At 47.8% G+C, this 24,230-nt stretch overlaps 2 protein-coding genes and 2 pseudogenes across 2 annotated transcripts; 3 read left to right on the top strand and 1 right to left on the bottom strand.

The window, feature by feature from the left end:
• The first annotated feature begins 394 nt into the window (after positions 1-394).
• Positions 395-2,603, top strand: C5H11orf24 (chromosome 5 C11orf24 homolog). The gene is made up of 2 exons (XM_051145771.1): positions 395-698; positions 1,363-2,603. Exons 1-2 carry the CDS (start codon positions 623-625, stop codon positions 2,601-2,603), a joined length of 1,317 nt encoding a protein of 438 aa, XP_051001728.1. The 5' UTR covers positions 395-622.
• Positions 2,604-6,532: 3,929 nt separating this feature from the next.
• On the top strand, positions 6,533-6,888 carry LOC127189773 (ribosomal protein 63, mitochondrial-like; annotated as a pseudogene).
• Positions 6,889-8,174: 1,286 nt separating this feature from the next.
• On the top strand, positions 8,175-11,400 carry LOC127189775 (ATP synthase F(0) complex subunit C1, mitochondrial-like). The gene is made up of 2 exons (XM_051146882.1): positions 8,175-8,186; positions 10,895-11,400. The coding sequence occupies exons 1-2, from the start codon at positions 8,175-8,177 to the stop codon at positions 11,297-11,299; spliced, it is 417 nt and encodes a 138-aa protein (XP_051002839.1). The 3' UTR covers positions 11,300-11,400.
• Positions 11,401-13,983: 2,583 nt separating this feature from the next.
• On the bottom strand, positions 13,984-14,243 carry LOC127189994 (NADH dehydrogenase [ubiquinone] 1 alpha subcomplex subunit 3-like; annotated as a pseudogene).
• Positions 14,244-24,230: the final 9,987 nt, after the last annotated feature.

The following is a 24,230-nucleotide window of genomic DNA, read 5'->3' on the forward strand; positions in this document are numbered from 1 at the left end:
GCCCTCCCTAGCCACTAGAAATGCCTGTCACCGGCAGATTTCCAGCCCAGCATCGAGGCTCAGGGAGAACTCCGAGCCTGCTGGAGGCACCTTTAGGGCATCAGTATATGACAGTGATCCAAGAGCCAGGTAAATGGCTTCGTTTGCCTTAGGCCTGCTCATAGTTGAGCCTGAGTTCTCTGGGTGAGACCTTTGTCTCAGCTCTTCCCTGACAGGGTGTTACTCTGCCCAACTCATCCTCACTCTTATCAAAGAACAAACAAGTATTTGTGACCTAGAAAATAAGACTCATCCAGTGCAGGGATGCGGCTTTCACCCCGTTGGTGAGGCTTGACTCTAGTTCCGTGGGTAGAAAGTAGGACTTGCCAGAAGTTGAGACTCAGTGAGACAGGGCCAGGTGATTTAGGCAGTGGTCTAAACACTGGGCTCAGTTTACACTGTGGCCCATGCTGAGCCCTGGACCTCTGAGGAGGCCATGTGCGGCTAAGCCAAGGCCTCTGACCAACTTGCCTCCTTCTCCCCAGATCTCCAGGCCCAGCGGAAGGCAACTGTTCACAGCCTGAGGGGCTAGCCGCCTGCGAAGCTCAGAGACCAGCAGCCTTGCGCCCAGCTCAGCAGCAAGATGTGGACAGCCCTGGTACTGGTTTGGATTTCCTCCGTGCCCTTATCTCAAAGCCATACGGTGTCTGACGAGCCACGTGAGTGAAATAGCTCTCTAACTCCCAGGGAAGCCCCCAGGATCCGACTCCAGAACGGAGGCATCTCCAAAGCCCTGTCTTCCCAGCTGCAAGACTGGCATGGGCTGTCATTCTGAGCTGGGGTAGGGGGAAGTGCAGGCGGGAGCCCCATTGGGACCAGGCAGCAGAGACTTACAGCGTTGCCATGCCTTGTAGGAATCTCATGTTTGCCAGAGGTCATTTGTTGGTGCGTTTGTATTGAGTGTGCTCCTGCCCTGCGGGGCTCTGCTTGTCTCTGAGCGCTCCTTTCGCCGCCATGCCTCTCCCTGAACCAAGGCTGTGCAGCCCTTCTTCTGTGTAAACCTCAGGGTGTGTGTACAGGGTGAGGTCCACTTCATCACATAATGCGAGCCTTCTGATCTGATGCTTAGGAATTGGATCCAGTTACAAAATCCTGGAGCCTGCACAGGCTGGAGCCTCAGAAACCTGCAAAGGAATCTTTAATTCAGGGTGTCATGGGGCGGGGAGGCACTGGGTCCATGTGTCACTCACATCAGCACCCAGGGCTCTGGGTGGAGAATATGTCCTGCTATGCAGCCAGGACAGGGCCAGGAGCTAAGGAGACACCAGGGGATCCCTCACGTGGTTGAAAGTGTACTATCTCGTTCTTCCTTCTGTTTTTAAGGGTCCTTAGGCACAACCAAGATGTGGCCTAGAGCAGTAAAACAAAGCGTGCCCAGGGACACAGTTCCAAGGGCTGATACTATACCCACAGAGCGAACAGCCACAGTGCCACCTGCTCCTGTCACACCGACCACAGGGACCCAGGCAGCCAGCCTGAACTCTACCAAAGCAGAGGTGACAACACACTGGGCAAACATGAGCACTTCAACAACCGGAGAGGGTACGACAGACCGCACGACCTCCAGAACTCTTGCGCCACCCACGTCATCAGGCCCCTCATCTGCGGGGCAGACACAGCCCAACACCACTGCTGGGCTTCCGTCTCTCAGCACACCACGTGCAGAAGTGCCAAGTACAAATGCCAGCACATCACCAAGAACAGCCACAGTGACAACTATGGCCCCACGTACCAGGACTGTTGCTGCAGGCACCCCACATACCAGGACTGTTGCTGCAGGCACCATAAACACAAGTGGACCTCCCACAGGGACGCTGAGTCCTGCCAAAAGCACACCCACTAACACATCTACCATGAGCCCCCTACTCACCTCAGGTGTCCAATCACAAGGTACCACCATCCAGGTGACAACAGGACAGCCAGTGCATAGCACTGTGGGTAGATCAACACCTAGTCCCTCAGACACTACCCTAGAGACCACCACCACCCGTTCTGTGGCTTCGGTGTCTCCTACAGTAGTGACCACCACCACTCATTCTGTGGCTTCCGTGTCTCCTACAGTAGTGACCACCACCACCCGTTCTGTGGCTTCGGTGTCTCATACAGTAGTGACCACCACCCAGGTACAAACCAGGGAGCCTCCTACCAGCCTGAGCCCTGAACTGGAAGCCACATCCCTCACAACACAGCCAAGCCCTGCATTACCTACCCAAGGGCCAGGCGGGCCAGGCACACCCCTGACAACAGAGCAGGTGGAAACCAAAACCACAGCCAGTACTGCCTCCACTGGGCCAACACCCAGGAGCTCAGGGGACCTTAAGGTGCCAACCACAGACGCGTGCCAGTTCAGCACCCAAGGCCAGTACCTAGTGGTCACCACTGAGCCCCTAACCCCATCCTTAGTGAACAGAATGTTACTTCTGGTGGTGCTTGTTCTTGGGGTGACCCTCTTCATCGCAGTCCTGGTGATGTTTGCCCTGCAAGCCTATGAGAGCTACAAGAAGAAGGACTACACGCAGGTGGACTACCTGATCAACGGCATGTACGCTGACTCGGAGATGTGAGGGCCCCTCAGGAGGCCGGCCTCTTCCACGGCCTTCTACGTTGCCTCAGTCCAAACTAAGTGCTTCCAGATCTCGGTGCAATCTCAGAGCTGTGCCGGATGCTTAGACACATTTACTTGCTGTCAGATCAACTCCATGATCATGAGAGAGCTGCCTTTTCATATTTATTTTTTTAAACGATCACATATTCAGGAACGGCCAGTGTTGAGGGGGCCTGGCCCACTTGGCCCTTGGTGTGTAAAATCTTGACTAGAATTAAAAGCAATGACCGTTCTCTATCCGGTTCATGTGGGTCTGCGTGTCCTGCCCTCAGTCACTCCGAGAGCAGCCTTTCAGATGCCTGTGGGGCTGGGCTTGCTTTTATAGACATGTAGCATGACACGAGTCCCTGGAGGGCTGCTGTGCTCAGGCAGCGCTGGCTGGGCGCTCTCTGATGCCCAGGTGCCCAGTGGAGGCTCCAGCTAAGCCCTGAACTGGTCCTTGGTGCTATCAATTGGCTGCTCAGCCTCTCAGGTGCTGAGCTTCTTAGAGCCAGCCCAACTGGTTATTAAAGAACCAAATCAAACTGCCAGCTTGGCCAGGCGTGGTGGCACGCACCTTTAATCCCAGCACTCGAGAGGCAGAGGCAGGTGGATCACTGTGAGTTCGAGGCCAGCTTGGTCTACAAAGTGAGTCCAGGACAGCCAAGGTTAACACAGAAACCCTGTCTCAAACCCTCCCACCCCCCAAAAAATAACCCACCAGCTTGGTCTCTACACATCCCGCCAGAGCCTTAGCCACCCAGCTCAGCCAGAGATAGAGTTCAAGGACCAGTGATGCTGAGTCTGTTGCTCCCTATGTGTGCTCAGAGCCTTTTCAACAGCATATTTCTGGATTCCAGACCTTTGTCACGAGCAGTCAGAGGCAGTATTGCCCTGTGTGTGTGATCCTTGTGAATGCATGTAACACACTGAGCCCTCATCCCAGCAGATTAGCATTCCAACCCTCACTTTAGTGACCTCCTGAGGCCTGGTAGCATCTCATTCATCCTGGGCTGGAGTCCAAAGAAAGCCTGGTATATTCTGGTTTGGATCTTGTTTCTTGGCGGTGCTGGGCCAAGTACTCAGGCCCTTTTTATTCTAGGTAAACACTCCTGCTGAGCCATAGCCCGGCTCTGACCCCTGGTTCTAGACTCCCCGTTCTTCAGCTGCCCTGTTTCCAGGCAGAGCCTTAGCCTTCCTCTATCCACAAGCCCAGTATGACAAGAGCACATTAGCAACAGGCCACGTGGCAGCCGACAGGCTCTCAGCTGTGTTCTAGGTCAGGTCTGTGGCTGCTATGTGATCTAGGGTCAGCTGTGGGATGTTCTGGAGCTTGGCTTCATCTTAGACAGTGTTGGTTCATCCCATCGGCCCAGTGCCTGACCTGGAGAGGTGTGGCTGTGGCTGGGGTCACACTTTACCAGTCCGGTGACAGTCTCATCTCAGTTCTTCCTCATCCAGAAGGGATGACAGGTGGCTGGTAATAAAAGAGAAAGTAAACCCCTGGGCCATTTGCAGAACTGGATGGGGTCAGAATTGGCTTCCAACCCACCTTATCTCGCACTGAAGTTAGGCCCGCCCTGTGGCCCCACCTGCTCTCCTGAGTCAAGCAGTCTGCAGTGATAGCTGGCTCCTCTCCCTTTTCTAGCAGTCACACCTGACTAAAGAGTACAAGTTTAATCATCGCAGTTGGCGCTGGCCTTTGGTGAGTTCTAAGCCAGCTCACAACATTGCATGTCTGAGAAGCTGCTACTAGGAGCAGCTCTGGAGCACATCGGGGTCTTTGAGCATACACTCTGCTCGGCCGCGGTTGGTTTAGAGGCAGGCTCCCCCTCGTGGCTGAAGGAATCTTTTTTTTTTTTTTTTTTAATGCAAAATGCTTTATTCTAAGCAATATAAGTTTTACTCAAGCTTACATTTTAAGGAAAAATTAAACACCATGTATTCTTAGAAGATGGACCATTACAAGTGCAGGTAATGTGCATGCAAACATGTTCATGGTCCCCTCTATTTTTTTAAACACATTTTTATTGAAAAATAAAATAATTCATATTACATCTCATTTTCTATCCCATCCCTACATCCTCCCATTCCTCCCTCCCTCCCACTTTCACCCCAATCCCCTTCCCTATGATTGTCTATTGAGACTCTAGGTGAGAAAAATATAGGGGCTGAAGGAATCTTAAAGCCTGCACTCACCGGGTCCTGATCTTTTCAGGGTGTGGGGAGAAGTGGGTCAAAGTGAGAGTCAGTTTACAGCAAGGAGGCAAGACACAGAAAGGCCAAGTTGCCCATTCAAGGTCACCCACTGGGCAATTGGCAGGTCGGGATCCACGGACGGCCTGCACGTCAGTGTGGTGCACTGAGGTAGCCAGGGAGAGGAGGCTTCATCTTTAAGACCAGGTGAAAACACTCCTGCGAGGATGTAGTGGGCACCAGAGGCCGGTCGCACCTGGAGTGGCCCTAGTCGCGGTGGCGGAGGACCGCTTGTGCCCCCTGGCGGCCGAGCTCCTCACAGCATCCGGCCCGTGACTGTGCCCACCCACCACGGCCATTTGGACCCACAAAGTCACACCAGTTGACCCCGACCACGAAAGACGCCCCTGGATTCCCCTACTGGAGCTCTCACTCCGAAGAGTGCTTATAGGCAAGGAGGGTTCCCTCCCAACTTGGTGCTAGCAAGCGCTTGAGGGAATGACGTCATGTGAGACTGAAACTCCTCCCTCTCTCCCAGGCGTCCTGAAGTTAGTTCAGGGAGCCTGCAACACCTCAATATGGAAACCCTGCTCTTCTGTCCCTGAACCAGCCAGCTGCGGGTGGGGGTGGGGGTCATTTGGAGCAAGGCACTCGCAGCATCTTTACATCGCTACTCTGTTAACAGCTCATGTCTGTGAGCACTTACTGTGTGGCCTGCTCAGATAGCCCCCAGATGCCTTCAATCCCTTATCTCAGAGGACGATCTTCCTCCTCCCCGTCCCCACCCCGCCCCCGGCTCATCCTCCACTTAGCATCCTGGAGGATATTTTTAAAACAGAACTCAGATCTTAATGCTCGGCTCCCTAGGCTGTCCTCCCACTGGGGTTGGAGGATGGGAGGAGGCAAACACTTGAATTAGAAATGCACCCGGACGGAGGAAAGTGTTCAAGAGAAGCCAGGGAAATGGAGTGTCCAGGCAGTGACCAGCCGCGTTAAACCTTCAAGAATGACACAAGGTTAGCGAGTGCGGGGAGAAGAGGCTAGTCAGGACCAGACGTAGTGACCAGAGAAGGTGAAAAGCCTATTTCCCCGGGGATTTAAGCAAAGAAGTGAAGTCCTTAGGTTTAGAGTTTAAACAGATACTTAATTGCACTTCTGTGTTTACAGTGACACTGACGTTAATTTAAATGGCTTATGGGTGGCCAGGCAAGATGGCTTAGTATGTAAACATGTTCATCCTCAAGCTTGAACGCTAAGTGCAATCCTTACAGTCTGATTGTTCTCTGATCGCCATATGAGCATTGTACAGGTGCACACACACTCACCCTAAAGAAAGAAAGAAATGCGCTAGAAGAAGAAGAAGAAGAAGAAGAAGAAGAAGAAGAAGAAGAAGAAGAAGAAGAAGAAGAAGCGTTAAAGAGAAAAGAGTGAAGGGGAGACACAGTCAGAGATGCCTCCAAAGACCGAAGGCAGAGATCGCTTCCTGGGGAAGGGCTGGTTTCCAGTTCCTTATGTGTGTATGGAAATTGCCATGATGAAAAGTGAGAAGAAAAAGGGAAGGGAGGGGAGGGAAGGGTGGAGTCCTGAGTAAGCTCCTAAGTAAAAGATCCTTCTGGTTGCCACTGGGAGGCGCTATGGGAAGCTGTTGGGACATCCTAGGAGCCAGGGATTGGATCAAAATCATGGTCACCGCCCGTGTACGCCGGACTTTGAAGTGTGCGCGTCCCCGGCGGCACCGTGATCCTCACCGCTGCCTTCCTCCGCGGCCGCATTCCGGGCAGGCAGTGGATCGGGAAGCACCGTCGGCCGCGGACCGTGTCTTTCCAAGCGAAGCAGAACATGATCTGCCGCCTGGAGGTGGAGGCGGAGAACCAGTACTGGCTGAGCATGCCCTACACGACAGCGGAGCAGGAGTTCGGCCACGCCGAGGAGCGAGGAGCGCAGGGCGCAGGCTTTTGAGGCCATCAAGGCGGCCGCCACTTCCAAGTTCCCCAAGCACAGATACGTTGCAGACCAGCTAGATGATCTCAATATCACAAAGAAATGGCTTTAACGCGGACCGCTCACCCTACAAGTTTATAGATACCAGACTGTGCTGGCCTTACTTGGTCCTGGAGCTGAAAAGAATGTATCTATGTAACAGTGTGGCCCCTTCGACTAGTATCTTAATAAATCAGACATGATTAATTAAAAAAAAAAAAAAAATCATGGTCACTCCCCAGAGAGGAGCCGGGGAGCTTGGCGACATGCTTTGGCGGTTTAGGCCGTAGCTCTTTACTGTTTCTGCTTTCTCTTCCTCCATCTCTCCCTTGCTCATGCTAGGCAAATGCTGTACGGACCTTCACTGACTCCTTCCTGCTATTCTAGTTCTGTCATGCTTTTAATTTTTTTAGATTTATTTTTAACGTTGTGAATGCTGTGCCTGCATACGTGCATGTGTACTTCGAGCATTCCTGATGCCAGTGGAATCCAGAAGAGGATGCTGGGTCCCCTGGAAGGGGAGTTGCAAACAGCTGCGAGATGTAGAAAGTGCTCTTAACTGCTGAGCTATCTGCGGCCCTGGTTTATTTGGGTGTTTGTTGTCTTATGAAACCTGTGTGGCCCAGCTCCCTTGAAATTCTGTTCTTTGTTTTTTGTTGTTGTTGGTTTTGTTTGTTTAAGTTTTGTTGGTTTTTGCTTTGTGTGTGTGTGTGTACTTGCTTGTTTTTGAGACAGGGTACACACACACACACACACACACACACACACACACACACCTCTGACTGACTAGGAACTTGCTATGCAGACAGGACTGGTCTTGGACTCATAAAGATCTGCCTGCTTCTGCCCCAGAACCGCTGGAGTTAAAGGCATGTGTCACCACTGAGCCCAGCTGGCCTTGAACTTTGGATCCTTCAACCCCAGCCTTCAGAGTGCCAGGATGGATTGCAGGACTGTGCTTAGCATGTCCAGCTTCTGTGTTCTCTCAAGGAGGGACATAGGGTATGAAGTGTAGGTGGCGCTAGGGCCAAGCCCTTGGCTTATATCTCCTCCTAGGGAGAGCCCTAGGGCATGCAGTATAGGTTCACTGGTCACAGGCTCTGAGCTGAGCTGAGCACGAAGACACCAAGTTGTCCAATTGTCCAGTTGAGGGATTGGAGCTCTGGCTCAGAGGTTAAGAGGTCCTGAGTTCAATTCCCAGCAACCACATGGTGGCTCACAACCATCTATAACGATATCTAGTGCCCTCTTCTGGTGTGCAGGTACACATGTGGGCAAAACATTGTATACATAATAAATAAATAAATAAATTAATTAATTAATTAAAAAAAAAAAAAGTCCAGTTGAGTCTGTGGGCCTATAGTGGAAATTTTAGATGGTGACAATGGTGAGTATCAAGGGATTTTGGGGAAAATGGATTCTTCCAGGGCCTACCTGTGAGCTAAATCAGCACAGGTACTTCGAAGGCAGTAGCAGTTAAGTGAACAACACAGCACAGTGAAGAGCATTACATGCATTTCTGTTTGTAATGGCAGAAGACTGTCAAAAGCCTGAATGGTGCCATTCAAGGATTTAATAAATGCACCAAACATTGGGGGCTGGAGAGAAGGCTCGGCAGTTGAGAGCACTAGCTGCTCTTCCAGAGAACCTGGGTTCTATTCCCAGAACCCACATGGTGGCTCACACCCATCTATAACTACAGCTCCAGGGATATGGTGCCCTCTTCTGGTCTCCACAGGCACTGCACACATATGGTACAGGGGCTCTGGGAACTGAACTCAGCAGTAAATGCTCTTAACCATCAAGCCATTCCTCCAGACTGACTTTAAAACTTTTATTACATTTATTTATTCTGTGTGTGTGTGTGTGTGTGTGTGTGTGTGTGTGTGTGTGTGTGTGTATGTGTGTGTGTGAGAGAGAGAGAAATAGAGAGAGAGAGAGGCTGGCAAGCAGACAGGCAGACAGACAGACTGCATGCCCTACATAGAGCGTGTGTGCAGGTCTAACAACCTTTGGGAGTGGCCTTTTCCTTCCACCAGGTTCCAGGCTTGTTACCAGGTCCTTTGGCCTCAAGCCAACTTGCCAATCCCCACCACACACTCTATTTTGGTTTTTAACTTTTTTAAAAGTGTTTTTTGAGACAGGGTTTCTCTGTGTGTAGCCCTGGCTGTCCTAGAATCATTCTGTAGACCAGCCTGGCCTGGAACTCACAGAGATCTGCCTGTCTCTGCCTCCCAAGTGCTGGAATTAAAGGCGTGCACCACCACCGACTAGCTCTGCACACTCTTTTTTTTTTTTTTTTTTTTTTTCGAGACAGGGTTTCTTTGTGTAGCCTTGGCCATCCTGGACTCACTTTGTAGACCAGGCTGGCCTCGAACTCACAGCGATTCGCCTGCCTCTGCCTCCCGAGTGCTGAGATTAAAGGCGTGCGCCACCACACCTGGCGCTCTGCACACTCTTGAAGGGGAAGAAAATTAAAAAGAGAAGAAAGAAAAGTTGCCAATAATACAATACAATATGGTGGTCACTCCGTGCTGATCACTCCATCACCATTGCTCTGTGTCAACATGTCCACCATGTCCATGCTGTCAGCATTAAAAGCCCTATGCTAGTCACCTCAGTTTCCACAAGCCTCTATGCATGGCTTAGTAGAGGCTTTTGTCCAGGGGTCATGGACTTAAAGCAAGTCGCTGCCTGACCCACACTCAAGGAGAAGGTTCTACATGAATTCTAGGAGGCAGAGATGGCTTCCTGCCTTAGGCTCATCTGCCAGGCTGCTTACTAAAGATGCTATTTCTAAATAGACAGACACATCTTTGAAATAATGGGAGAGTTCTGAAAAGAGCAACCTTGCATTTCCAACAATGCTGAAGGGAAGGGAGATAGGAATTGTTTGCAGAGAAGGAAAAAGGGGAAGGAAGGAAAGTTCTTTTTATCTTTTGAGGGAAAGTTTTAATGCTTTAAAATTATATTTATAGGGGCTGGAGAGATGGCTCAGAGGTTAAGAGCACTGGCTGTTCTTTCAAAGGTCCTGAGTTCAATTCCCAGCAACCACAGGGTGTCTCACAACCATCTATAATGTGATCTGGTGCCCTCTTCTGGCCTGTAGGTGCACATGCAGGCAGAACACTGTATACATAATAAAATTTTTAAAAATTATATTTATATTACTTATTACACGCATACCCGTGTCTCAGCAGGTATGTCAAAGTGCGGGGACAACATACAGGAGTGGATTCTACCCGCTTCTTCCATGTGGGTCCCACGGACTGAACTTAGATCTTCACTCTTAGCAGCATGCACCTTTACCGGCTGGGCCGTCTCACCAGCCCAGGTTTTGTTTGTTTGTTTTGGGTTTTTGTTGTTGTCTTTTGTTTTTTGAGACTGGGTCTCTCTGTGTTAGCCTTGGCTGTCCTGGACTCATTTTGTAGACCAGGCTGGCCTCGAACTCACAGCCATCCATCTGCCCCTGCCTCCCAAGTGTTGGGATTAAAGGCGTGTGCCACCACCACCTGGCCTAAGTTTTAAGTTTTAAGTTTTTTTGTTTTGTTTTTGTTTTGTTTTGTTTTTGTTTTTGTTTGTTTTAAGAAAATGTATTCAAGTACTAAAGAGAACAACAAGAAGATCCCAACCCTCTTTTTCAGAGGAGAGGTGCATGCAAGGTAGCATGTGAGGGCAGCCTGAAGCTCCAGAACAAGGCATGGAGAGCCAAGCTTCAGAACGCCCTGAGATTCCTGGGGTGCATGCAGGCGTCCCCCAACACAGAAAGATGCAGGTTTAGAATGCAAACAAAGGAAACATCTTCAGCGCTAGTCAGAAATCTTGGGGCAGGGAGATGACTTAGCGGGAAGAGGCCTGGCAGGACGGGGATTTGGTCCCAGCACCCACACTCTGGCTCAGGACCTTCTTTAACTCCGATTTCATGGAGTCTAGCACCATCTTCTGGCCTCTGGGGGAACTGCATGAACATGATGCACATACATGCATATAGGCAAAAACTCACACGCAAAGGAAATCGTAAGGAAATGAATCAAGGTGGGTGGGGGAGCTGAGCGCTGAGACCAAGGGCTAAAGCTGAGAGATTGAAAGCTGCAGACTACCAAGGCACTGCTGGTTTCTCTAGTTCTGATCCGTTCCTGTACCAGGGGTCTAATTAGGCCTGTGTCTTCCTCCCTCCCGAGTAGACCAGAGGCCCCATTTAAACAGCCTTCCTGCAGCAGCTCCCCTCTCCAAGTGGCCAGACAGGAATTCCAGACCAGTGTTATTTCCTGGGACATTAACACAGCAGCCACATTTATTGGTGCTGGGGCCGCCACAGTTGGTGTGGCTGGATCAGGGGCTGGCATTGGAGCAATGTTTGGTAGCTTGATTATTGGCTATGCCAGGAACCCGTCTCTCAAGCAGCAGCTCTTCCCCTACGCCATCCTGGGCCTTGCCCTGTCTGAGGCCATGGGGCTCTTCTGTTTGATGGTTGCCTTCCTCATCATCTTTGCCATGTGAGGCTCCATGGGGTCACCTAGCCGTCCCTGCTGCTCTGACTCCATGCCAGTCCTGGTGCTGGAGTGTGCTAAGCTTTACCATTAAATGACAACGTTTCTCTAAAAAAAAAAAAAAAAAGAAAGAAAGAAATGAACCAAGATGAATACAAACAATCCAAAACCAGATCAATACTCAATATTAAAGCCCCTATCAATCTGGCTTTTACTTCACTCTCAAACAGGACTCATCATGACATGATGGCCCTTCAGGAGGATGTGAATGACGTGATGGACCAGTGAAGGGTACCTGGGCCCAAGTGGTGTTTGGGAAGTGCCCAGGCCTAGATATTGGAAGGTGGTGTCTCCACAACCTCCTCTCTCTCTCTGTCTCTCTCTCTCTCTCTGTCTGTCTCTCTCTGTCTCTCTCTCTCTCTCTCTCTCTCTCTCCTTTCCTGGCTCAGAATGTGACCATTCCAAGTCTTTTCACTTCTATATTCTATATGAATTCTAAAGTTTAAATGAAATTAATTTTCTCTAAGAAGTTTTTATGTGTACTGTGCCGATGTCCTTGGCACCAGAAGAGGGCGTTGGATCCCCTGGAGCTAGAGTCATAGGTAGTTAGTCATGAACCACCTAATGTGGGTGCTGGGAGCAGGACTTGGGTCTTCTGGAAGAACAGGGCACGATCTCAACGCTGGGCTTTACACTTACTCATGTATTATTTGTGTGACAGTTTCTTGTGTGTGTGTTTCAGGGAACACGCCACAGCACCCATGTGGAAATCAGAAAACAGGCTGTAGGAGTCAGCTCTCCTTCCATTACGTGGGTCCCAGGGATTGAAATGAAGTCATCATATTTAGGAGCAAGTCCCGATACCTATGAAGCTGGCTGACCAGCCTCTCCTTGAATCTATAAATCTGAAGAAAATAAACTTTTTAAAATTTTTGTTTGGTTTTGTTTTTGAGACAGGGTCTCTCTGTGTTAGCCTTGGTTGTCCTGGACTGGCTTTGTAGACCAGGCTGGCCTTGAACTCAGTGATTCACCTGCCTCTGCCTCTCAAGTGCTGAGATTAATGGCATGTGCCACCACGCCCATGCCCAGCCATTTTTGTTTGTTTGTTTTTTGTTTTTCGAGACAGGGTAATTAATGCAGTGTAATCATTTTTTAAAAGATTTATTTATTTATTATGTATACATTTTTCTGCCTGCATGTGTACCTGCCGCCAGAAGAGGGCACCAGATCTCGTTATAGATGGCTATGAGCCACCATGAGGCTGCTGGAATTGAGCTCAGGACCTTTGGAAGAACAGATAATGCTCTTAACCTCTGAACCATCTCTCCAGCCTGAGAATGAATCTTTTAAGGTGGTACACGCCTTTAATCCCAGCACTGCGGAGGCAGAAGTAGGCGGATCGCTGTGAGTTCAAGGCCAGCCCGGTCTACACAGAGAAACCCTGTCTCAACAACAACCACAACAACAACAACAAAATTTGTTGCTGGTCTCATTTGGTTACTAAATTTTTCATGTATGTAATATGTCCTAGTGATGTGACATCAATCAAGCTATTTGGCAATAGCAGCCACATCTTCCCCCCTGCTGATTTAGCAGTTAATGAGACAGCTGGTTTATCTTTTAATGAGGTGGGTGTGTTAAATCTTTTGCTAAAGTCATGGTCATTTATTTTGGTTTTTTGAGACAGGGTTTCTCTCGTAGTCCTGGTTGTCCTAGACTCACTTTGTAGACCAGGCTGGCCTTGAACTCACAGTAATCCACCTGCCTCTGCCTCCGCCTCCTGAGTGATGGGAGGCACCATGTCCAGCTATTTTTACTATTCCTAAAGATTTATTTGGAGCTGGAGAGATGGCTCAGTGGTTAAGAGCACCACCAGCTCTTCCAAATTTTTTTTGTTTTTGTTTTTGTTTTTGTTTTTTTGGGTTTTTTTTGGTTTTGCTAGACAGGGTTTCTCTGTGTAGCCTTGGCCATCCTGGACTCACTTTGTAGACCAGGCTGGCCTCGAACTCACAGCGATCCACCTGCCTCTGCCTCCCTAGTGCTGGGATTAAAGGCGTGTGCCACCACGCCCGGCTCTCTTCCAAAGGTCTTGAGTTCAATTCCCAGCAACCACATGGTGGCTCACAAGCATCTATAATGTGATCTGATGCCCTCTTCTGGCCTACAGGTGTATATGCAAGCAGAACATTGTATACATAATAAATATTTTTAAACTATTTATTTTTTATTTGTACGGTGTTCTGCCCACACGTGTGCTTACATGGCAGAAGAAGGCACCAGATCTCATTCTAGAAGGTTGTGAGCCACCATGTGGTTGCTGGGAATTGAACTCAGGACCTTTGGAAGAACAAACAATGCTTTTAAACTTTGAGCCATCTGCCCAGCCCCTATTTTTACTATTTCGAATCATGTGTGTGCATGTGTCTTTAGGGGGTATATTCCTGTGTGTCTATAGAGGCAAGAGATGTTGGATCCCATGGAGCTGTGGTGACAGGGACTTATGAGACACCTGGTGTGGGTGCTGGAAGCTGAATTTAGATCCTCCAGAAAAGCAGTAAATTTTCTTAACCACCAAGCCATATCTTTAACACACACACACACACACACACACACACACACACACACACACACAGTTGATTTCCACGTGTTTATTGGTGGCAACAGGGAAGGGGCCTCTTTCATTCATAGGAGTACTCACAGGTTCTTCAGCCATTCCAGGCTTGGGCCCTGAGGGTCCTGGGGGTAGCTGGACACATGACCCATGTTCTTATTATCTCTCCTAGGCACTGCACTGAGTAATTGTAGGGTGTGGCTGGCTTAATCCTGGTGGCATACTTGCTGTGGAGGCTAAGTTAGGCCATAATTATAGTGAGGTTCTCAATGATGAGGGACACTGCAGGCATGGCTTCCTTCACCCAAGCATTTCTGAGGAAGGTGGAGAACCTTCCAGCCATCTTGCTCTCTCAGCCCCTACAAGCCACGAGTGGTGGCGCACGCCTATAATCCCAGCACTCAGGGAGGCCGAGGCAGGTGGATCTCTGTGAGTTCGAGGCCAGCCTGGTCTACAAAGTGAGTCCAGGACAGTCAAGGCTACACAGAGAAACCCTGTCTCGGAAAAAAACAAAAACAAAAACAAAAACAAACAAACAAACAAACAAAAACCACACTCATCCAACCAAGTGTAGTGGCGCACACCTTTAATTGTATCTGTGCACCACATGCATGCCTGGTGTCTGAGGAGCCGGAAGAGGGTACCAGATCCCCTGGAACTTACAGGTGGCTATGAGCCACCATGTGGGTTTTGGGAAGCAAACTTGAGTTCTCTGGAAGTGTAACCAGTGCTCTTAATGGCTGAGCCATCTTTCCAGCACTTCTTGTTTTGTTATTGCTTTAAGAATTTAACATATTTACGTGGACACAATGTGTTTGGATGAAATCCACCTCTAGTCCCTCCTCTCCTCTCTAACTCCTCCTTCATTATCCTACTCCTCACCCCCCCCCCCAATTCACCTTTGTGTCTCTCTCTTCAAATATCCCCTACGCACATGTAGTGCCACCTGTATGCGCATGGACGGAGGACCTTTTGCTTGAGCACAGGTAGCCTAGGAGGACCTGAATCCCTAGAGAAAACCGACCTTCCCACTCGTGGAGCTGCCCACAGAGAGGGTCTTTTCATGGGATATTTACATGACTTGGGTTTAATGTGAGCATTGATGTATCAGCTCAGGTTGTGTATGTGGGCCGTGTGTGTGTGTGTGTGTGTGTGTGTGTGTGTGTGTGTGTGTGTGTGTGTGCAGGTGCACAGCCAGTACTCGCACAAGAACGGAGTGTCCTGCTCTGCCATTCTCTCTCTACCTTAGTCCCTTGAGACAGGGTCTCTTACTGAACCTGGAGCTAGCCTCTTGTACAATCTCCACAGCACTGTGGTTACAGACATGCACACAGCCATACCCAGCTTTTTCCATGGGTGCTAGAGACTTGAACTCAGGGCCTCATGACTGTACACCATGTGCTCCTACCCACTGAGCCATCTCCCCAGCCCTCAGCAGACCACCATTTGTGCTTTGTTTGTCTCATTTGTTCCTTGTTTTACTCCTTTTACAGCAAGGGTTTTTTTGGGGGGTTGTTTGGTTGGTTGGTTGGTTTGGTTTGGTTTTTGGTTTTTTGAGACAGGGTCTCTCTATGTAGCCTTGGCTGTCCTGGACTCGTTTTGTAGACTAGGCTGGCCTCGAACTCACAGCAATCCATCTGCCTCTGCCTCTGCCACGCCCAGTTTTGATTTTTAAAGATTTATTTGTGTGTGTATCTGTGTGTGTGTGTGTGTGTGTGTGTGTGTGTGTGTGTATGTGTCTGTGTGTGTCTGTCTGTCTGTCTGGGTGTATGTGCCTGAGTTTATGTGTACCACTCAAATGCAGGTGCTTGTAGAAGCAGGGGGCTGGAGATGGCTCAGAGGTCAAGGGCACTGACTGCCCCCCCATGGGTCCTGAGTTCAATTCCCAGCAACTACATGGTGGCTCACAACCATCTATAATGTAATCTGATGCCCTCTTCTGGCCTGTGGGTGTACATGCAGACAGAGCACTGTATTCATAATAATAATAAATCTTTTTTAAAAATCAATAGAATAGCTGGGTGTGGTGTTGCAGGCCTTTAATCCCAGCACCTGGGAGGCAGAGTTAGGCAGATCTTTGAGTTTGAGGCCAGCCTGGTCCACAAAGTAAGTTCCAAGATAGCCAGGGATACATACAGAGAAAGCCTTTCTCAAAAACAAAACAAAAGAACCCTAAATCAATGAATCATTCAATACATAAAATAGATCAACCATAGTAACATACAATTTTAATCCCAGCACTTGGGAGGCAGAGGCAAGCAGATCTCTGTAAACTCAAGGTCAGTCTGTCTACATAACAAATTCCAGGTCAGCCAGGGCTACATATTGAGATCCTGTCTCAATATATTAATTAATTAACTAGTCAACTAATAAATATAATAATTGCCATTGCTAAAAAGCTCTTCATACTGGGGCTGGAGAGATGGATCAGCACTTGAGACACTTAGCTGCTCTTCCAGGGGTCTGAGCTCCGTTCTCAGCACCAACACAGGGAGGTGACAACTGCTTGGAACTCTAACGCCAGGGGATCTGACATCCAAGAGTGTGTGAGCACAAAAATTAATATTTTAACAATGAAAGAAGGCTAACATAGCTTCCCCCAAGATCCATAGACTACCTAAGAAAAACCCCAACACTAGACATGAGAAACATCTTCTGAGTTGTTTGGTCTGCTTTGTCCTAGAGACTCTCAAAACAGCAAACGCCATTGCTGTCGCCCTTTGTGGCCTCCATATTGCTGAAGACACTATGTACTTCTGACCCAGGACCCAGAAGACCCAAGCTGGATCTGACTTGAAAGCTCCCTCCCAGAGGATTAGCTTTCATGGTATCAGAAGGCACCATGTAAGCTCCTGAAGGAGAGAAGAAACCATCGCCCTAGTCAGCTGGGATGTCTGTGAACCAAAACATGGCAAACATAGTACCATGACCCTCAGGGTGCACTAGTGCCATGCCTACCTTCCACATTCTTTTTTGTTTTTGTTTGTTTGTTTTTGAGACAGGGTTTCTCTGTGTAGCCTGGGCTGTCCTGGACTCGCTTTGTAGACCAGGCTGGCTGGCCTCGAACTCACAACGATCCACCTGCCTCTGCCTCCCGAGTGCTGGGATTAAAGGCGTGCACCACCACGCCCGGCCTCTTCCACATTCTTGGTAACCAACAACTCCCACTTTTTTCCCCCTTTTTTATTTTTATTTATTTATTTATTTATCTTTTGTATTTTAGAGTCAGAATTTCTCTGTGTAGCCCTAACTGTCCTGGAACTCACTCTATACACGAGGCTGGCCTCATCAGATTCACAGAAATCGGCCTGCCTCTGCCTCCAGAGTGCTGAGATTAAAGGCGTGTTCCACCATCACCCAGCCCAACAGCTCTTTAGTTGGACTCAAAGTCCACTCGACAGGAGGGACATCACGCCTGGAGCTGGAAACCTAGCCAGCTACCTACCCAGGGTTAGTGAAGGCATGGGCTTTGGAGGAGAACCTACAACCAACACTTCACCTGCGCAGCATAATCCCTACCAACAGTCTAAATACTTGTCCTTACATCCACAGATAAGTGTAGTCACTGTCTTTGAAACAGACAGTGTAGTGCTTTTTTTAAAAACTCTACTTTATTTGGGGTGTTTAGGCCTCAACCTCCCTTTCAATCTCCCAACCCTACGTAGGAGAGAGAAGGTTAGTGGGGATAGGGGGCCCCTTTAGGTCTCCAAGCTGTTTTGAGTCGAAGGGTCTCTGGGGCAGATGCAGGCATCAGTGTCCTCCAAGTCACTGTGACCGGAAGCGTTTCTCTCCATCTGTCTGTTCCAAACCACCACACTGTCCATCTCAGGTCTCTTCAAACTGCTGTACACCACATGCCAATACTGAACACCATGCGACACCATGCCACACCATGCCACACCATGCCACGCGACACCACTCCGTTCTCTCTCTGGGCTCTCATTTACATCCTCAGAGTCCTAGACCACGCCCCCTCTGTGCTGCAAGAGGAGAGCCTTACCAGTTGGCAAAATCCATGCCTCACATGAGACAATTAACACCTATGGACAAATCAAAGTTCAAACTGAAATCCCACACTTGGGATGAAAACAAAAACATATTTACATAACACAACTGAGTCTACAAGACGGAGTCTGTTACAGAAAACCACAAAGGATAAAGATGCAGAGCTGTGCACCCCAGACTCACACATCTAATAGCACAATTCCTGCACCTCAGGCTCAGGGACCACTGTGGAAGAGGAGTGGAAAGACTGTAAGAGCCAGCGGGACAGAAAGTTTGCTGTGAGATTATGTCTCCTAAAAAACGGGCAGGCAGATCTCTGTGAGTTCGAGGCCAGCCTGCTGTACATAGTGAATTCCAAGACAGCCAGGCCTACACAGAGATACTTTGTCTCAAAAAGACAAAAATGTCAGAGAGACGACACCCAGGGAACCACACCAACCTGTCTAAATAAGACCTGAACCAAGGATGAAACCGGTAGACAAGCTACTGTGGAAGGGGGAAAGTTCACAAGACCTTAAACACAGACAAAGGACTACAGGCAACTAAAAAAAATGGTGAGGATGAGCCGAATGTGATGGTGCACTCAGGAGACAGAGGCAAAGGAGACAGAACTCTGTGAGTTCAAAGCCAGTTCGGTCTACAGAGTAAATCCAGGACAGCCAAGGCTACACAGAAAAACCCTGTCTCAAAAACCAAAATACTGAGAGTGGGAGAGATGGTGTTCCTGGGGAAGAGGGCACCAATGGTTATCCAAAACCAAGTGGTCAGCCCCGAAAACACACATACAAGTAACATCATACGGACCGAGCAAGTTGTATTTAACTAGGAACACATACACCTAAGGATAATTAAAAAGTGGTCGTGAATCTGAGGAGAGCAAGGGTGGAGCTGGAGGAAAGAGAAGGGGGAGGAATGGTATAATTATACTATAATCTCAAAAAAGAATAAAACATAATTTAAAAAAGAAAAACTTAGGGAAAACAGTTTACTAACCTTGGGACAGATGAGGGATGCACTTCTCCCTGGGCGTGGGGCAGGTGGGAGCATGCTAAAGCCTTGTTAAAACTGTTACAACCACCATTACTGTTTAATGATAAGTTGTTTCTGTTTATCCTTTAAGCATCCCTCCTCTGGCTCGTTTTCCTGTGAGTAAGCAAAGACATTCCGGCTGAGGCAATCTGTCTCTTTAATTAGCAGGCGTTGGTCTCTCTCTGTCTTGCTGTCTGAGCATCCTTTAGCAAAAAGACTGTCTGCTAGTCAGCTAGGCTGCCAGGCTGCCTGGACCAGCCATCCTGAACACTCCGTGAGCGCTTTGAGACAATGGTGCAAATGCTTACAGCTGACTGCCCTGGTTACTGAGGCACATGCTGTGCCAGGGCTGTTTGAAACTATTCCAGACACTGACGATTAAAAGCCTGGATGAGACTGGGCTTCGTGGCCTATGCCTTTAATCCCAGCACTTGGGAGGCAGAGGCAGGTGGATCGCTGTGAGTTCAAGGCCAGTCTGGTCTACAAAGCAAGTCCAGGACAGCCAGGGCTACACAGAAAAACCCTGTCTCAAAAAAACAAAACAAAACAAAAGCCTGGATGAACCATTTTCACTGTGGCTGAAGGGGGAGAGGTGGGGGAGAGACAGTACTAGATTGGTGACAGGTTTGTGACTGGTCTAAAACACAGACCTGGTGTGGGCTGGAGAAATGGCTCAGAGGTTAAGAGCACTAACTGCTCTTCCAGAGGTCATGAGTTCAATTCCTAGCAACCACATGGTGGCTCACAACCATCTATACTGTGATCTGGTATCCTTTTCTGGCCTGCAAGTGTGCATGCAGACAGAGTACTGTATACATAATAAATAGATAGATAGATATTTAAAAAAAAAAAAAAGACTTGGTGGTGGAGCTAGGCGTGGAGGCACATGCCTGTAATCCCAGCACTCGGGAGGCAGAGGCAGGTGGATTGCTATGAGTTCGAGGCCAGCCTAGTTTACAAAGTGAGTGTAGGACTGCCAAGGTTACACAGAGAAACCCTGTCTTGAAAAACTTAAAAAAAAAAAAAAAAAAAAAAAAAGGAAGAAGGAAAGAAAATAAAAAAAGGCTTGGGGGCTGAAGAACAATGGTTAAGAGCACTGCCTGCTCTTCCAAAGGACCTGGGTTCAATTCCCAGCACCCACATGGCAGCTCACAACTGTCTGTAACTTCAAGATCTGACACTCTCATACTAAGGCACATAAAAATTAAAATTAAATAAAATATTAAAAAAAAAATGACTTGGTGGTGGCTCATACCTATATCCCAGCACTTGGAAGGCAAAGGCAGATGGATCTCTGTGATTTCGAGGCTAACCTGGCCTATAGTGTGAGTTCCAGGGTAGCCAGGGCTACATAGAAAAACCCCGTCTTAAAAACACAAGAAAAGAAAATGAAGGAGAAGAAAGAGCTCCTTTAAACCAGGCAGGAGAGTGGCCACATTTGGTTCAGAGTTTATCCCTGGCTTCCTCAGATCAGCTGACTGTAGAGAATGAACTGTGTATAAACAGAGAGAGAGAGAGAGAGAGAGGGAAGGAGAGAGAGAGAAACACAGCATCTGAGGAGTTTGGACTAAAAAAATATTCTATACAAGTAGGGGATAACAATTGGCATGTAATCTGAATAAATTATAATAAAAAAAAAAGAAAAATATTCTAGATTGAGATTTCATCAGCTCTGTTAGGAAGTAGTTTTAAAATGCAGCCATGACCTATCATTCACGTTCCTATAATTAGACCCAATGAAACCTGCTGGGTCACCAACCAGACAAACAAAACAAAACCAAGAAAACAGAAGGGGGACCTGACAGGTTTTCCTCGTTGTTGTTTTTGTTTGTTCACTTCTTTCTTTCTTTTTTAAGATTTATTTATTTATCATACATACACAGTGTTTTGCCTGCATGCACACCAGAAGAGGGCACCAGATCTCATTATACATGGTTGTGAGCCACCATGTGGTTGCTGGGAATTGAACTCAGGGTCTTTGGAAGAGCAGACAGGGCTCTTAACCGCTGAGCCACCTCTCCAGCCCTCGTTTCTGTGTTTTGAGACAGAGACTCACTACGTAGACCAAGCTGGCCAAGAACTCGTAAAGATCTGTCTTCAGCGTGCTGGAAACGAAAACTAGCTCCACCAATTTGGCCCAATGTCAAGATCACTGACTTCCAGGATTCAAGGAGTATTTAGGGGGATTTATTATTTATTTATTTATTTATTTATTTATTTATTTATTTATTTATTGAGACAAGGTTTCCCTGGCTGTCCTGGCCTCACTCTGTAGACCAGGCTGGCCTCGAACTCACAGCGATCTACCTGCTTCTACCTCCTGAGTGTTGGGATTAAAGGCTTGCGCCACCATTCCTGGCTGTTAAGGGGCTTTTCATTTATTTTATTTTATTTTTTTCATTTTTTTATTCTATTTTTGAGACAGGATTTCCCTGTGTAGCCCTGTCTGTCCTAGACTCCCTTTGCAGACAAGGCTGACCTCAAACTCACAGAGATCCGCCTGCCTCTGCCTCCTAAGTGCTGGGACTAAAGGGATGCGCCACTGCACCCAGCTTAAGGGGCTTTTTAATTGTGAAATTATTAGCTATAGTTATTCTGTGACCTGCCCTCCATGAGTGGCTCCTTCTGCATTAACAGCACTTCCAATTGTGCTTGGGAAATTTTTTAAATGACACTGTAGTGGCACCTTGAGAAGAACTGGTGTTCTGGAGTGCTGTGCAGCCCAGAAGGGTTAGGCATATGGCACAAGATTAAAGAGGCAGGTAAGGGGGCTGGAGAGTTGGCTCAGTGGTTAAGAGTACTGATTGTGCTTCTAGAGGACCCGGGTTCAATTCCTGACACCCACATGGCAGCTCACAACTGTCTGTGACTCCAGTTCTAGGGGATCTGACACCCTCACATACATGCAGGCAAAACACCAATAGTCAAAAAAAAAAAAAAAAGAAAGAAAAAAAAAAAAAAAGATTAAGTGGCAGGCTAGGGAGACCAGAAATGACATCAAAAGCCTTATGCCTTTTGGTTTGGTTTTATTTTTTTGTATTTTGGGGTTTTTTGTTTTGTCTTTAATTTTTTGAGACAGGGTTTCTCTTATAGTCCTGGCTGTCCGGGACTCATTTTGTAGACCTGACTGATCTCAAACTCACAGAGATCTGCCTGCTTCTGCCTCCCAAGTGCTGAGACTACAGGTGTGCACCACCATTCCTGGCCTTACTCCTTTTTTTTTTTTTTTTTCTTTTTTCTTTTTTTTTTAAAGATTTATTTATTGTTGTGTATACAGTGCTGTCTGCATGTACACCTGCAGGCCAGAATAGGGCATCAGATCTTGTTATAGATGGCTGTGAGTCACCATGTGGTTGCTGGGAATTGAACTCCGGACCTCTGGAAGAGCAAGTGGTGCTCTTAACCACTGCGCCATCTCTCCAGCCCCTTACTTCTATTGTTTAGCCTGCCAATGACCTTACAAAGATATCAAAGCAAAAACACTTTAAAAAAAAAAAAAGGCACATGTATTTCCAGGCCCTCATAGAACTGCACTGTTTGCACTATGTTTCTACTGGTACACATTTCTTCCCTCCAAAATGATTTCCTTTGCACATTAGTTGGATAATCTATTCCAGCCATGACTAATAAGTGATTAAGTGTATCCAAGACATTTTTCTTTCAGACAACTGTAGTTTCAATATCTTGAAGTTCAACTGAAGAGATTTGTTTGTTTTGGGTTTTTTGAGACAGGGTTTCTCCGGGTAGACCAGGCTGGCCTTGAACTCACAGAGATTCACCTGCCTCTTTCTCTAGAATGCTGGGATCAAAGGCAAGTGTCACTGCTGCCACCACCACCTGGCTTCAACTAAAGAGTTTAAAAGAATTTTTACACGTCCTTACTCAACATTTTAAAACATTCCCTTTCTTAGTGTGCATAATACAGTTTCTATAACTATTTTAATGACTGTTTAATTATTCTATCATTTCAGGCTCAGCTTCAGTTAGTTATGAGTCAGGGTTTTTGGTTTTTTCTTTTCTTCTTTGTCTGCCTAGCAACATTTTCCTCTGCCATGTATCTTTTTTGCTAGTTTTTTAAAAATAATTTACTTTGTTATGTGCTATTCTTGTATCATATAAATATTCTTGAACTTTGTTCTGGGACAGAGTCACATTCTTTAGAAATAGCTGGACTCCTCCTGGGTCTGCTTTCTTGCGTAGGAACAGACTGATGTTTAGTCTGTGGCCAATTTGCCCTGCTACTGAGGCAGAACCTTCTGAGTACCATCATACCCAGCGGCCTCCATGTCTCCCCCTCTGCTGCTGGGGGAGAAACTCCTTTCTGGGACCGGCTTCTCCCTCCTAGCCGGTGTCCTCAGCCCATCCTTCCTTCCCATGTGAGCAGAGTGATACTCAGGTTAATTGCAGCCTCTGCCTTACAGACTCCCAGAACACAATCTCCATACCGGTCCCTCTGTGTCTCCAAGGCCCTCCATCTGTCTTCTTTCTGGTCCTTTGCCTGTGAGCTCCAGCCCAGGCCTCCGGGCGCCCAGACCCTTCCTCTCAATTCAGGACAGCTGCCAGGCTATGCTTCACTTCTTCTACTGCAGACCAGAAACCCTTCAGATGGCACCCCCTACCTCCCCCAGCCCCAGCCCACCCCCTCTCCTTTGTGTTCTCTACCTTAGAGTGACAAAAACCAACAACAAAGGCCAGAGAGACGCCAAGCCTGACAGCCTGGAATCTAAACGCTGGAAGGTGAAAACTGACTCCTGGAATCTGTCTCCCGATCTCCACAGGAGTGCCATGTGCACACATGCCACGCATGTATGGTTCACACACACACACACACACACACACACACACACACACACATCATAATAAACAAAACAAAAAACAAAGACCACTTATCATAGTTCTTTAAAATGTTAAATAATTAGGTTTTAATACAACAAAATAAGTGTAGGAGATTTAAGCAGAACATTACAAAATGCTGATGGAATCAAAGAGACACAAAACCTAAAAGGTAAATGTGCCGTGTAAGGGGTTGGAAAACTATGGCCAGGACCATTGCTCTCTTAATGGAGCTAGCTGTAGGTTTCATTCAGTTCTCAGCAAAATCCCAGGGGTCAGTGTTCTAAGCATCAATAAAGGGCCTGGAAGAGTGAAAACACCTGTAATCCTAGCACCTGGGAAGCCAAGACAGCCCAGGTTTTATACACCACCATACACAAATCATATACACATACAAACACATGCATACACACATACACTTCACACACACACACTTAGTACACACACATATACTTCATACATA

Source organism: Acomys russatus, chromosome 5 (genome assembly GCF_903995435.1).
Source record: "Acomys russatus chromosome 5, mAcoRus1.1, whole genome shotgun sequence".
NCBI classification, from domain to species: domain Eukaryota; kingdom Metazoa; phylum Chordata; class Mammalia; order Rodentia; family Muridae; genus Acomys; species Acomys russatus.